A 13658-nucleotide genomic window follows, 5' to 3' on the forward strand; every position below is an offset into this window, starting at 1 on the left:
AAATTGGAAATTAGGGGATAGTTTGGGTGACTTTGATATAACAACGTGACAGAGGAGAAAGATGCAGATTTGGAGAGAAGAAGAGACTTTAGAAGAGATTCGAGATTCTGTCATTGGGCTCATACTGTCTGGCTGAGAGCCTGATGTGTTGCTGATTGATTGATGACCTGAGGACGAAGTTTGATTCTGTTTGCTGACCCATACCGTGGATAGGTAGATAAGATAATATGACTGAATTGCATCTTTGTGCCTTTTCTTTCTAAGTACCAACTGCACTGTCTTAGTTTTCTTAGCTAGATGTTTTTCTAAATTCATGTTCTAAATTGTTTTGCATGAAGCCCCACATACTGATGCTAATCTGGGTTAGTTGAGATTTACTGCATGACAACTGACAAATTGCAGAGACCACTGTTTGACGACTATTTTGCTGAACTTTATGGATCGTGCTGCATTATTGAAGCTGACTTTATTAATGATTTGCACTGTAGCTTTGGAATGTGCAGTAATACAAGTTTTTAATTAGATTGTGTTTTCTGCATCTTTCAGCTAATTAAAACTGTTCTCATATGTGTTCTGAATTGATTTTGAGATTAATCCACATGACTTTAGCATTGTTAATATAAGGGAATACAATTACTAAACTTTTACTAAAGGTGTGGTTATTCATGGCTGAAAAGTCATGGTGTGTGACAATTACGGACTCCATTGATTACTGATTTGACTAATGATTATTGATTATTGTGTATTGATTATTGTTTCCTAAACTGGAGCTATGGTAAGATCATCTTAAACGAGTCAAAAGGTTCATCGACCTATACACGTCCCCTTGTAAGTGTACTTATTAAGGACCGGCACATTAACAAGGGTGAGTTGCTAGTAAAGCAAGGTTATCTGTAAAGCTTTACGCGTGATGTAAGTGCACAGGGTTTTGTTACATGACATTTGTAATGAGAGTCATTGAGTAACTGGGTGACCTGGTTAGCTGCACAGAAAGTCTGCTGTTCCTCATGGAATTTCCACTGACCTAGGATAACTCTATGGAGGTGGTGCCAGCATAGAGGCTGTTCTGCCATCCCGGTGTGTGCGCTTATTAAACTCTAGGGTAAGTTGAGCAGTAACACTGCTTGTTTCATGCGAAATCCCGGAAAATGCTGCTGTAGAAACTATTCGGGTGCAAGCGCCGGTATTTGAGTATCAGGCGAAAACAGCGTGTATATATGCAGATTCAAGCTGCCTTTAAGAGGCAAAAGAAATCCAATAACACATTAGGAACACTGCCACTGTGACCACAGGTTAAACAGCGCACCAAAAAGTAACTTTAGACCACAGCACTAAAACAAAAAGTCCCCAGACACTGAACCGTCAGATGAAAACTGCACCAAGAAGTGGGCTGGGCTCTGGAATTCTTTCCACTTATAAACCTCCTGAGGCGAACCGCTGCGGTGCCACATAATATTTCTTTTAGGCTTTTGACTAGTAAATAAGCATCCTTCACTTGCTTGTCATAGTCTCAGTAGGAGGAGCATGGGCACATAAGGTTTTTAATCAATACCATAATTTTAAAGAGCTCAGAACCCCCAGTGTTTTGTAATGTTTTCCATTTGTGTTCAGATTATTTGTCCCTGGAAAGTATGCAATATAAGGTATAAGTTTAACCGAATACATCACACAATGTCTCAAAGTAAAACACTCGAAGAAACAGAAGGGAAAAATTAAGCTTTGAAAAAATATGTTACTGGAAACCCAAACCTAATTTGAAGCTGATGACGAGCAAATCATATTTTGCACCTCCACGAAGACCGCCCATGTAGAGTCAAACGATAAACTTGAAGGAGAAGAAAGCAGGCCTTGAAGAGCAGTGCAGGACCATCTGATGCATGGTCACAATAAGTCTCAAAACCCCAGCAGACGTTGTCTTCCGAAGGAACATTCTAGAATGCCTGCTGGTGATGACTGTTAGAGATGCAGCACTGGGGGGAAATAAGTCTTCTTTTCCCCACACTGAATGGCCCCTTCAAAAGACAAACGCATCTCAACATTAATGCAGCTGCGAGCAGGCTGGATGTAGGACTGGGCTCAAAGGACACAGTGGATAACCGAACCACCATTAAACCACAGAAACGTGCGCTAACCCAGGTCTGAACTCATCTAGCACGAGGCAGGAAAACATTATTATCTCGATTTGCATGTATCAGAATAGCGTCTGTTCTGTTCCACGCACAATATGATCTCGCCAGATCCAAATATAGAAACAAATGATAGATAGCACCGGTCCCCACGGCATCCCAATGCCAAATGTCCCAGGTGACAAACGGTAATGAAGACGCATCCTTAGGTCGATTTCTGCATTAACGAGAAGACCTTGAATGTGATTAAACCACATCTCGTGCCAAAGGTCACTGAGGTCCACAATGACGACGGCAGAGAGATGTATCCCCTGTCAATGAGCTGCAGATGCAGTGCTGATGCATGATTGCTCGCACCACTACAAACAGCACGTGGACCGCAGTCACCCTATGGCCAACACTATAAGGCTGGAGAGCTCTGTGCTAGAATGCTGGAAATGTTGCGAGGTTTGATTTTTATTTCTCCTATCAGTGCAAGTGTCTGTAGCTCTACAGCAATGTCCGTGCCTCGGTGAAGCACGTTTTCAAACCCTCAGAGTGATGGAGGAAAAATAGGTGAGGTCTATCCCACCTAGCCACATGGACAAACTTCCACTGCCCATTTATTTTAGCATATCAGGCTCTCTCCTTGAGAAGTACAGGATTGGAATCACCAACATTTATTGCATTTGCAAATGTTTCCTTGTTGATGTGTCCCCCAGCTCTACTGTCATTTCGTGCCATTTCCCCACAGTCACAAATGAGCTCCATGCATTACAACAATGAAACCGAGGTGCAAACCATGGCTGAGAGTTTACACGCTGACGTCTCATGACAGGACCACATTATCTTTAAATGAAGGGGGCAGAGTAGAAGGAGACAGCCAGGGACTACAAGAGACTAAAGAGGCTTGTTTAAGTGTCAAAAGCTTTGTATTCCATCTCTTTAGTCAAACCAGTGGTCTGATATTTATCAGCCACAGTTGTAAGGTATGTGAATTGAGCAGGCCGCTGTTTCTAAGTGCGAGGAGACTTAGAAGGATTAAACATATCTTGAGAGAACAGAGCACCTTGGCTGGTATAGGTGGAGTGTTTGAGGTTCAGGAGGCTATCCAGGATTTAGCGTTGCTTCATTAAGTTGCTGTCTACTGATGATACATCAAAGGACATACTTCATGCAATCTTCCTTATTAGTAGATTTAAGGTAAGTGTTAGCATGTTCCACTAAACTGAGTGCAGCAGCAAATCCTCTAATGGACACTTTTAGCGAGAAAAATCGCTTCATGGCGAGAGCAGTGTGATTCTTACAAAGGAACATATCCAAAAAAGAAACTGGGAAATTTACTCACACAAGCGTATATCTAGGATTTGAATACATTTCTGACTGTCTTGGACTATCCAAAGGATACCAGGACTTCTCCCAAAATCTGCAATAATTGCTGTTTCCCTGGACAAATTCTTCATGAATTTCATGTGACTCCCATACATGGCGTCTTTCTCATACACAGATAGGCTATACAAATGAATTTCCTTTTCAAAATGTTATTTCCATCCCAGGATAAAGTATTTGTTCCAGTGGAGAAACCCCTTTCCTTAGCTCCCACCCCCATCAATTTTGGATGTGCTCCTTCTCCAGTCCAACCAAGGAATGGAATTTATTTGTTGACCGTTGTCATGGTGGGAATGTTCCTGCCAAATTTTTGCCAAAACCCAGACCCTCTGTAGTTTGTTACTGTTCACCTCCTTAAACAGGCACCCTACCCTAGCCCCCACAAGTGACAAGATTGTTAATAAATAAATGCATATAACTTCCACGTGTTTCCCTGTCTCTGGTGTACATTTACATATATATTTACGAGCGAAAGTGAACTCACTTTGGGAATCAGGCCTAGAGTAACTGGCCCTTCCACCATCTTGTGAGATAATATGGAAAAGAATATGAAAAGTACAGCCCAACATCTATATACAGAATTACACAGCAGGTGAGTAGTGTTTGGCTTTAAGGCGAGGTTCTGCACAAAATAAATACCTTTTCTAAAAATACATGAAGTAATAGCAGTAGTGCTTTGGGAGCTTATAACAAACTATTCAAAAGCTATAAAGCATAGGTCTCCACTCATGAAACTGCAGGAAGCAGGTAAAATTGTAAATAAAATGATTGACATGTAACACTAAAATTAGATTCATATACCACGAGAGTACATCCCTACGAATTTCTTTTAACATTTCACCACTTGGTTGGCAACAATTTCCAAAGGGGTTCATTAGAATTCGGGTCTCTAGTTGTCAGAGGTTTGCACCCTGTCCAAGTAAGATCCACAATCCTAGTCAGGGTAAGTAAGTTAGCCCACCTAAATTAACCAGTGCTCACACTCTGGTAGATTTGCACAGAGCAGTCAGGTTTAACTTATGAAACAATCTGTAGAGTATTTATGCAACACTTTAATATTAGTAACACAGTGAAACACCACAAAAAGGTTCCACACCCATTTAGAAAAAATAAGCATATCCATCTCGTTAAAACAAGACCAAAATGATAAAACTCACATGTATACTTTTCAAGTTATAGCGTTTTATAATTTGCAGGGAAAATCACAGTGCTAAAAAAATATGTTTGTTCCTCATAAACTAATTACGGTAGTGTTCAGGTGGGACTGCTGGAAACAGCACTCATGGTTAATGCACCTGTACTAGTCTTGCTAGACTGGGGTGATTGGCAGGGATCCCAGCAGGGGATCAACAAGTACAGTCTCCATACAGTGCAGGCTCACAGGCACCCCAAACGAGGAATTGGCCATGGGTCTCTTTGGATCGGTATGTATAAATAGTTGTTAGCTGCCATGCAGGTGTCCGACAACCAGAGCACCTAGCGGGTCCAGACTCTGAGCACAGTACCTGGCGTTGCAGGAGCAGTCCTCACATCACTGGGGAGCCCACCTGTTTGGAAGGTGGTGCAGCGCTGGGCCATGCTGGGCTGCCTTCTGGTGGTCGAGGCAGGCTCAGCGAAGTTTCGTTTATTTCCCTTGAAATTAAGCGTGCAGGGCTTCCCTCAGCTCGGGTACAAAGGCAGTGCTTTCATTCAGCGCAGGTCGCTGATCTTGATAATTGCAGGTCAAACAAAAGCACTGGATGCTGGTGGAGTGTAGCCCTCAATCTTTAAAGCAAAGTTCTTTCCTTATGCAGAACGGAGCAGTGGGGACAAGCTGGTTTTCACAGAACAGCTCTTGCAACAGGGTAGTAATAAAAACAAGGCTTTGATAACAGGGGCCAAGCCAACAAGCCCTTGGAGATACTTGGGGTTTAAAGGTTGTAGAGTAGGTTCAGTCTTTCTCACTGCAAGTGGCAGCAGGCCAGCACAGCAGAGCAAGTTGCAAAGCGGCAGTCCTCCTGATAGTACTGCAAACAGGAGGCAGCAGGCTAACACAGCAGAGCAGTTAGCACAGTGGCAGCTCCTCTTCTTGGCAGAGTCTCCTAAGGACTCATAGGCGAACTAATTCGGAGGTGTCAGGGGTTCAGTACTTATACCCAAATGTGCCATTGAAGTGAGGGAGACATGAAAGAAGCTTTAAACTTCACAAGGTCCCTGCCCTTCCTTCCCTGGCTCCAGACGCACTACAGGGACATATGCAACACTTTGTGTGGGGACAGGCACAGCCCTATTCAGGTGTGTCAGTCCTCCCTTCCAATCTAGCTCAGGAAGGCCCACAAGCCTGGTGATGGGCCACCAGGATGCAAATGTCACACCCCAGCTCCCTTTATGGGACTGTCTAGAGGGAATGCACAAAGCCCAACTGTCACCCTAACCCAGTCGTGTATTCAGAGACAGGCAGATGCAGAGGATGGATAGAGAAAATGCCGACTTTCTAAAAGTTGCATATTCAGACCTGCAATTTAGAAACTCACTTTACAAAAAGATGTGTACTTAAATTGTGAATCCAGAGACACCAAACTCGATCTGCTCCCCATGGGAAATTACACTTAAAAGATGTTTTGAGGAAATCCCCATGTTAATGTATGGGAGAGATAGGCCTTGCTGTAGTGAAAAACACATTTAGCAGTTTTTCACTACCAGGACATGTAAAACTCAAAAGTACATGTCCTACTTTTTAATTACTCTACACCATGCCCTTTGGGCTGCCTAAAGTCTACCTTGGGGGTGGCTTAAATGTAATAAAAGGGAAGGTTTGGGCCTGGCAAGTAGTTTAACTAGCCTGGTCAAAATAGCAGTTTAATACTGCACACACAGGCTCAGCAATGGCACGCCTGAGCCATGTTTAAAAGGCTACTGAGTGGGTGGCGCAATCAGTGCTGCAAGCACACTAGCAGCATTTAATGGACAGACCCTGTGCACATATAGTGCACTTTATTAGGGACATACAAGTAATTAAACATGCCAACTGTGGATAAGCCAATGTTACCATGTTTTAAAGTACAGAGCATATGCAATTTAGCACTGGTTAGCAGCAGCAAAGTGCCCAGAATCCTAAAGCCAACAAAAATGAATTCAGCAAAAATGTGGAGGGAAAAGGCAAAAAGTCTGGGGATGACCCTGCAGAGAGGGCCAGGACCAACAGGGTTCTTTAAACAAGCGTGTGGATTAATGGATTCATAAGTAACTGAAATACACTGGTAAGGTGCAGAGCAGCTCCAAAGAGTGGCTGCGAAGGGCTTTACCTCGAAATAAGCCCTTGTCCACTCACAGAAAAACAGACAGAATTGAAAGTGTCAGACAAATGACGAATGCACAGTAGATCTCGCTTATACTCGTGAATCAGAAATGAGTCTCTATTCAAAGCAGAAGCTCCACTCTGCAAAAAAGACGTTTGGCAAATCCAATCTCCCACCCAACACCATCAAATAACGAGCAGGCTTATAGCAAGAGATGCTGAAGAGAAACATACATTTCATCTCCTCATGAGCTGCCTTGTATGCCTAGGAAATCAGCAGAGCACCCTCATATTTTGTACAGTATGCATGCTGGTGAACAGGCACAGCGGATGTGGGACATTCCGGACAGAGCTCTTCCTAATGCTGACGCCCAAAATGACGTAGAAGGGATGTCAGCCCAATCCAAGCCATTTGAAAGTGCTGGGAGAGAACAAGCAGTCCTGTAGATTAGGGGAGCATTTCAAAGAGACATGAAGCCTTGCCAAAACAGAGTGCGCACAGAGGACAAGTGGCTAGGCTCCTGGCCGAGTAGCCATGCCAGAGGTTGCTATTTTGAGCAGGCAAGGCACACATACCTTTGTCAGAGTACTGTTGCTCCAGCTCATGCAGGTCGGGCAGCAGATGCATGCAGTTGATGCAGCAGTAAGTAAAGAAGTCCAGTATCACCACTTTGCCACGCAGGTCTTTGTGTAGGTAAAGAGGTGCTTCGATGTTTAACCATTGCAGGCCTGAAATTCAGAGAAAGGACAGATCTTAGGCACACAGCGGACACCACAAATGATGGCAAACAACAAAGGCAGCTCAGTTCATCAAAAGTCAAAGGATGGGTTTTAACAAAGTAGCCAAAAAAATGCTCAAAAGATATTACAATCGCATGGCTAGAAAGTGTGCAAATAGCTACATTTTGGGAAAAACAGAGAATATCTTAGCACACCCGGGCTCACCAATGAGGGTTATACCAATCACTTTAATATCCACCAAAAATGTATTTTCCATAGAAACCAAAACACAAACGAAGAGTGACAGGCGACGAGAAATACTGAGACCATTGACACTTAAAATGAAGACCAAGGGCCCTCAATAAAATTCATGGAAAAGAATATACAAGAATCATTTTCGCACATTTGTTATTGTACATGTTTATTGTGTACTTCACAAACTGAGTAATCTGAAGACTGACTTGCTACTAGGTGTTGTGTTAGGTGATTGCTTCTTTCAGGTGGAAAAAGCAGGATGTGTAAGTGTTCCTAAAGGTGACTCTGGTGGGCCGGACTCTGATGTAGAAAACGCTCCTGGAGTACTGAGTCTTACACCCAAAATGTTCTGTCTTTTCGGCTGATAAAGTTTATACGGCTGAATGATCTGAGAGTGATTTTTGTGCAAAGACACGTGGAAGCTGAACCTCAATATACTAATGCACCCCAATATTTTAGATCACCCCAAAATTTACATTGGATGTTCGGCTCAAGCATTTTTGATCTTGCTGTAAATCACCACCATCCTCAACATTAAGCCCAACAAAAATTAGCAGAGTTATAAGTAACTGGGACCACTCAATAACTGAGTTTTAGATCAAAGAAAAGTTAAAGGGTTTTATTACAAAAGGCTCAAATTAAGCATTACCGAAAATGAAAAAATGCCATGAAGCCTCAGATACAGAGTACATGCTCAAAGATCAGAATTGTGCTAAGTCCCAATAAGAATCACAAATTGTAAGTGGCTGAGCCCCAGGAGAAATAGGAGAATCAATAAAATAATCAGACACAGTCTGCAATTAAAAGAGAAACTCTCTGCCTCACCCCCCCCCCAACCAAGGGTTTTATACACATTTTATAAATGGGTAACAAGCAAAAACTGCATAGTCAGCATGGCATTACTAGTGACAACACATAATGAGCTAATCCAAATTTGGATTGTCACACATTATCATATAACACTGACCCATTTCTAAGGAAAGGAAAACTCCATCATCTCCCACAGTAACAGCAACAGAGTCCGGAGATGCACAATGCAATATGAAACCATTTCAAACAAAGACCCATACACCAGTGTATGCAAACATGTCCACACCTGAACACCCAGCAAAAGAACTTTGTAAAGCTGATACTTCAAGTACATGAAGTAAAGTCTATTCACAATACATACTTTCAAAGGAAAATAACCAGTTACGTCAGTGTCCTGTGCTTTTGCGAAGACTATGGGAGAGAAGTCACGCAGGAGGACATTGGTTGGGAGGGGTAGTGAGCAGGAGCAAGTGGAGGTTTCTTTTGGAGGGAGTCACAGTCTGGTGGTGGAGCTATGGGCATTATAGAGGCAGTTATATTAGTATTTGAAATCCTCTGCATAGAGGGCTGTAGGATAATAAACTCTACTGGAGATCAAAGTGTCCATGAAAATGTCAGTGTGCATTGGGTAATATATGAAAGAATCTTCATCTCGAAAATGGTCTATATCATTACAGCACTGACCTGAAAGTGCATATAAGGATAATGGGTGGAGCAGAAGCATAGGGCTCTTGTCCATCTAATATAAGAGACAGGTGAATAAATTTGGTGGAGGGCAATGTAGAAAGAGTGCAGCTTGAATCAATCTAACATTTTCAAAGGGGAGGATATAAACAAATAAAATAGGCCAAAGAAAGGGGCAAAACTGAATTAGAGAAGGACTCAGTGACATGATGCGGACCTCTGCTCTTCCACTGCCACCAGTCAATACAGTCTCACTGAGAACTACTGGAAGGTGAAAAAGGGAAACCAGTAACTAGAAGCTGCGTGAGACACCAAGTAATTTTGTCACAACAAACTACACATCGAAATATAAAACAGTGGTTCAAACGTGCTTAAAGTAAGCCTTAACGATGTGTTCAGATAAAGAGAAAGGCGTAATATGTATATTATATATCATTTTTAAATTAATTTTGTACATCACGTGTTTCTTCTGTTTTATTTCCTCCCACGTCGGCAATGATTTTTGCATCTGTATGGAGGAAGTTTCCCCACAGAGTGTTCCTTGCAATTCTCCCTTTTGCCCAATTCCCGCCAATTGTAAAATTGACAAACAACACTTACACTGCTGAAAATATGTGCTTTATTAAAAGTTTAACAGCTGGAGACAATCTTTACCTTGATTTGCTCAGATGCATTTGATTTGGAATCAGTCAAAGAAAATTATTATTTCACAGCCATTCTTTCCCCCAGCTGCTGCACAGACATATTGTCCAAGGTGTTGCCTGCTCGCCATATTTTCCTTTTTAATCTTTAGGGGATGTATCCATTCTCTTTTGTCATTTCCATTAAATTTTTGACATTCTTAAAGGTCACCTATTTCTTTAACTATTTTAGTTTGTGAGCCATCCCTATTGTTTTGCTAGCCTGCCACCATCATTTTTGGCTCTCTCTTCTTTTCCTTTGTGCCCATCATTCTAGGGAGTAAACGGAAAGACAGTGGTGTGTGCTTTGCATCAGATTTGAGCCACTCTGGTAGTGGATATTCTGTGGCAAGTCATTAGATATGGCTGCAGATACTCTTAGCTGTCTTGAAGATCCCATGTGATCAATTCTTCAAAATAGTTCAGTCAGAAGAAATACAGAAAGGCTGAGGGCTTTGGATAAGCACTCTTCAACCACTGCTGTCAAGTTTTGGGGATGGTTTACCACTGTTTGGATGTGCGGGCCATCAAGGCTATGACACTTGGTGGATGGTTACATTGTCTCATTTGTGTTCACATTATGCTCTGGTGAGAGGGCGTTAAGTGATACCTTTGAACAGCTGATAAAAGTTGAAACTTGTAACTGAGAGCAAGTAAGTGTGTGCTTTTGATGTTTTTACTTTGTTGACAGGATGGCATTTTAATTGCAGATTTATGTGTTTTTATAGTTTAGGAAGTGGGAGATGTTTGGATACATCTGCCTGTCATAAAGAGAGTGCTAGTCATTTATATCCCTTGGGCATTCACTTGTTTGCTTTGCATTCATGATAACATTTTATTCGATTTACAGCTTTATTTGTTCACTAAGTAAGGAAGTGGGCACACCATGGCCATCTGAAAGGTGCAAAGAGAATACTGGTCCATTATCAAATGTGCCCACTATGCAACAGTTTGCTGTGTATGTCTTTTAATTTCACCATTGACAGTGAAAATATAATCTGCTGACTCCTTTTCAGAGCCATGAATCGTCACTATAGACTAGAGGGCTTGCTGCTAGGAATGCTGGAAATGTTGTTACTAACTCCTAAAAGTTTATTATTCTTTTGAGGTACAGAGCTAGGGTACAGTATGGCCTCAGAGGCGAATGTACCTGTTCGTTTAGCATAGAGAGGAGAGTCAGACAGAGCTGTGTCCTTTCTCCTTTTTTGTTCACCATGTACATCAAGAACTTGGGTAATGTTTTGATGCAAAACTGTCAGGATCTCCCTTAGATTGCCCATTGTCTAATTCCAGCTCTCCTCTATGCAGGTGATGCCGTATTCATGGCCCGTACCCCACCGAGTCAACAATGGCTTCTTACATGCTTTGCCAACCACATGCAGGACCAGGGTCTAACAGTCAGCCTGGGCAAAACATTTATAGTAAATGGTGGGGCGAGATCCCCAAAGTGCTGTAACTTCTTGGTTGGTGACACAAAATTACATTTTACTTCCTCGTTCTCATATTTGAGAATCTATTTTGAGACGTGTGGTTCATGGAAACAGGCTATTAACGCAAGTAAGTTAAACTTCATAAAAGCCACCACTGCACTGTCAAATTTTGCTATTAAAATTAACAATGAACCTCTGAAAGAAACGCTAACTATTTATAAGGTCAAGTGTGTGACAATAGCTCTGTATGGTCAGGAATTTGGGGATATAGTAACATCCACCCCCTCCAATTAGTGGAGAATGCCCTTTTCAGCAATTTACAAACAGTCAGAGTTGTTCCTCCTTTGTTTGTCATTCTGAATTTGGGGCTCCCTTCATAGCTAATACGGCCAATTCGTTTATGGCATAAGGTTTGGTGCTGTGACAACACTTCATTAAATTGCAACGTTACTAAAGATTGTCTTAAAATGACCGCGCCTCTACGAATTCCCTGACTGATTATTTTAAACAAACCTGCCTGGAACTAAGACATGCTGAATACTTTGAAAGGCCCAACATATTACAGTGCATCAGTAGGAAGGAACTCAAAAAGGCATGTTTATCTTTGATGGAGGAATACAGACTGACTACAGAACCTTTAAAACCTAGCGTTGTAAAGAACCTAAGGATTTTGGTTACCTACGATATACAATCATTTCTTGAATTTGTACATACTTGTTGTCAAAGGTTTGTTCTGACCCACTTCAGACTTAACACTTTTCACCATCTAGTAACAACAAATGACTGGTCTGAGGTTTTACTCAAATGCTCATGTGACAATTTAATCAAAATAATGTGCATATTTTGTTCTTCTGCATGTTTTATAGGGATTTGAGGAAGCGTTTTATATTGCAGATTTTGCGAGATTTAAAGTTTCAACAATGTTGCCTTGCCTTTCTGCAATCTCTGTTTACTATACTGATTCTGTGTTGACCTGAACCTCTTCATGTTGTGCTATTTGTGCCATATGACTTTACACTGTAATTTTTTACCTGGCTTTTTTTTTTTAACTTCTTCTGAGTAAATTTGCTTTTATGTACAATGTGGTGTAATGTTTTATCTTGTATGCTTTTATGATTTTTGAATAGGAAAATCGAATAAAGCTTATTCACATATTCTTGAGGCCCAGTTTTTGGTTAATTGGTTCTATTCACCTTTGACTGGAATATTGGAAAAAAGAGAAAAAAGATGGATCCTTTCGCTCACTCTAGGTGGCATGCTCCACAGTAGTGAAGTGTAATGTGATCTAATCCTCAGCTCTTTTTACAAGTGTTTTGTTGTATGTGTAGATATATGAAGAGTTGGATGTGGAAAGGATAACATTGTATTAGGGTATGTAATTCGCAGTCATTTTATTAATTTCCTATACAAGGTTAAAAGCAAAAGGTGTGGGGTTACCTGGTAACTCTTAGCATTCTTCCCTCTCAACGGGTCCTTTTTATGGCTTAAGACTCTCTACTAAGACCGTCTGTTCACCAAAGGAGCTTTCTCTAGCTTTCATTTTGTTGTTTCGTTTGGAGCCCCAGATGCTTCTTCTTTAAGGGAGTTTGTTTCTGAAGCAGCTGATGGCAACACACTCGAAGTTGCTCAACTACTACCAAACTCTTCCTCCAATACAAAACCAGACCTATTGCCTCTGGCAATGCTTGCATTTTATAAATGCATGCTACTAGTCCACTGTTCCAATCCTTTCTGCCCCACTACATAGGACGACACCCCCAGCTAACGTCTTGCTTCTGAGCAACTATGAAGCAAACACACTGATTTTAGCTGTATTTCCAAGAGAGTCCATTACATTGCTTTAGATTTTTTTAAACCATAGTCACTGTGCAAACATAAAGTTACATACATTTTCTTTAAAGCGATTGTTCAAAAAGAGATATAACTCATCAGCGCTACTACTGCATGTTCCATTATACATTTTAAGGTTTTGTAGTAGTTTGTTACACTTCCTATGTTATAAAGGCCTGGATTAAATAGTTTTATTCAAAATTAATATATCCAGGATATGTATTATGTTTATTATTATTACACAAATCTAATATTACATATGTTGGAAATGGCCCCTTCTGCAGGGTCATCCTCAAATGTTTTGCCTTTTTCCTCTGATTTTTCTGACCCTCTTTTTGTTGGCTTTAAGAATCCGGGCACTTTACCACTGCTAATCAGTGCTACGATGTATGTGCTCTCCTACAACTTGGTATAATTGGTTTACACCTGTTTGGCTTATTTAATTTGCAGATAGATCCCTTCTAAAGTGGAATGCCAT

At 41.3% G+C, this 13658-nt stretch overlaps 1 protein-coding gene across 2 annotated transcripts in view; it reads right to left on the minus strand.

Moving 5' to 3' along the window:
- The window catches only part of NHLRC2 (NHL repeat containing 2), a 731521-nt gene that overhangs the window by 594032 nt on the left and 123831 nt on the right, over positions 1-13658 (minus strand). For both annotated transcript variants that reach the window (XM_069239322.1, XM_069239323.1), the window contains exon 2: positions 7348-7500. In XM_069239322.1, the coding sequence (XP_069095423.1) occupies positions 7348-7500 (153 nt within the window). The remainder of the gene's footprint in view (positions 1-7347; positions 7501-13658) is intronic.

Source organism: Pleurodeles waltl, chromosome 6 (genome assembly GCF_031143425.1).
Source record: "Pleurodeles waltl isolate 20211129_DDA chromosome 6, aPleWal1.hap1.20221129, whole genome shotgun sequence".
Lineage (NCBI taxonomy): Eukaryota > Metazoa > Chordata > Amphibia > Caudata > Salamandridae > Pleurodeles > Pleurodeles waltl.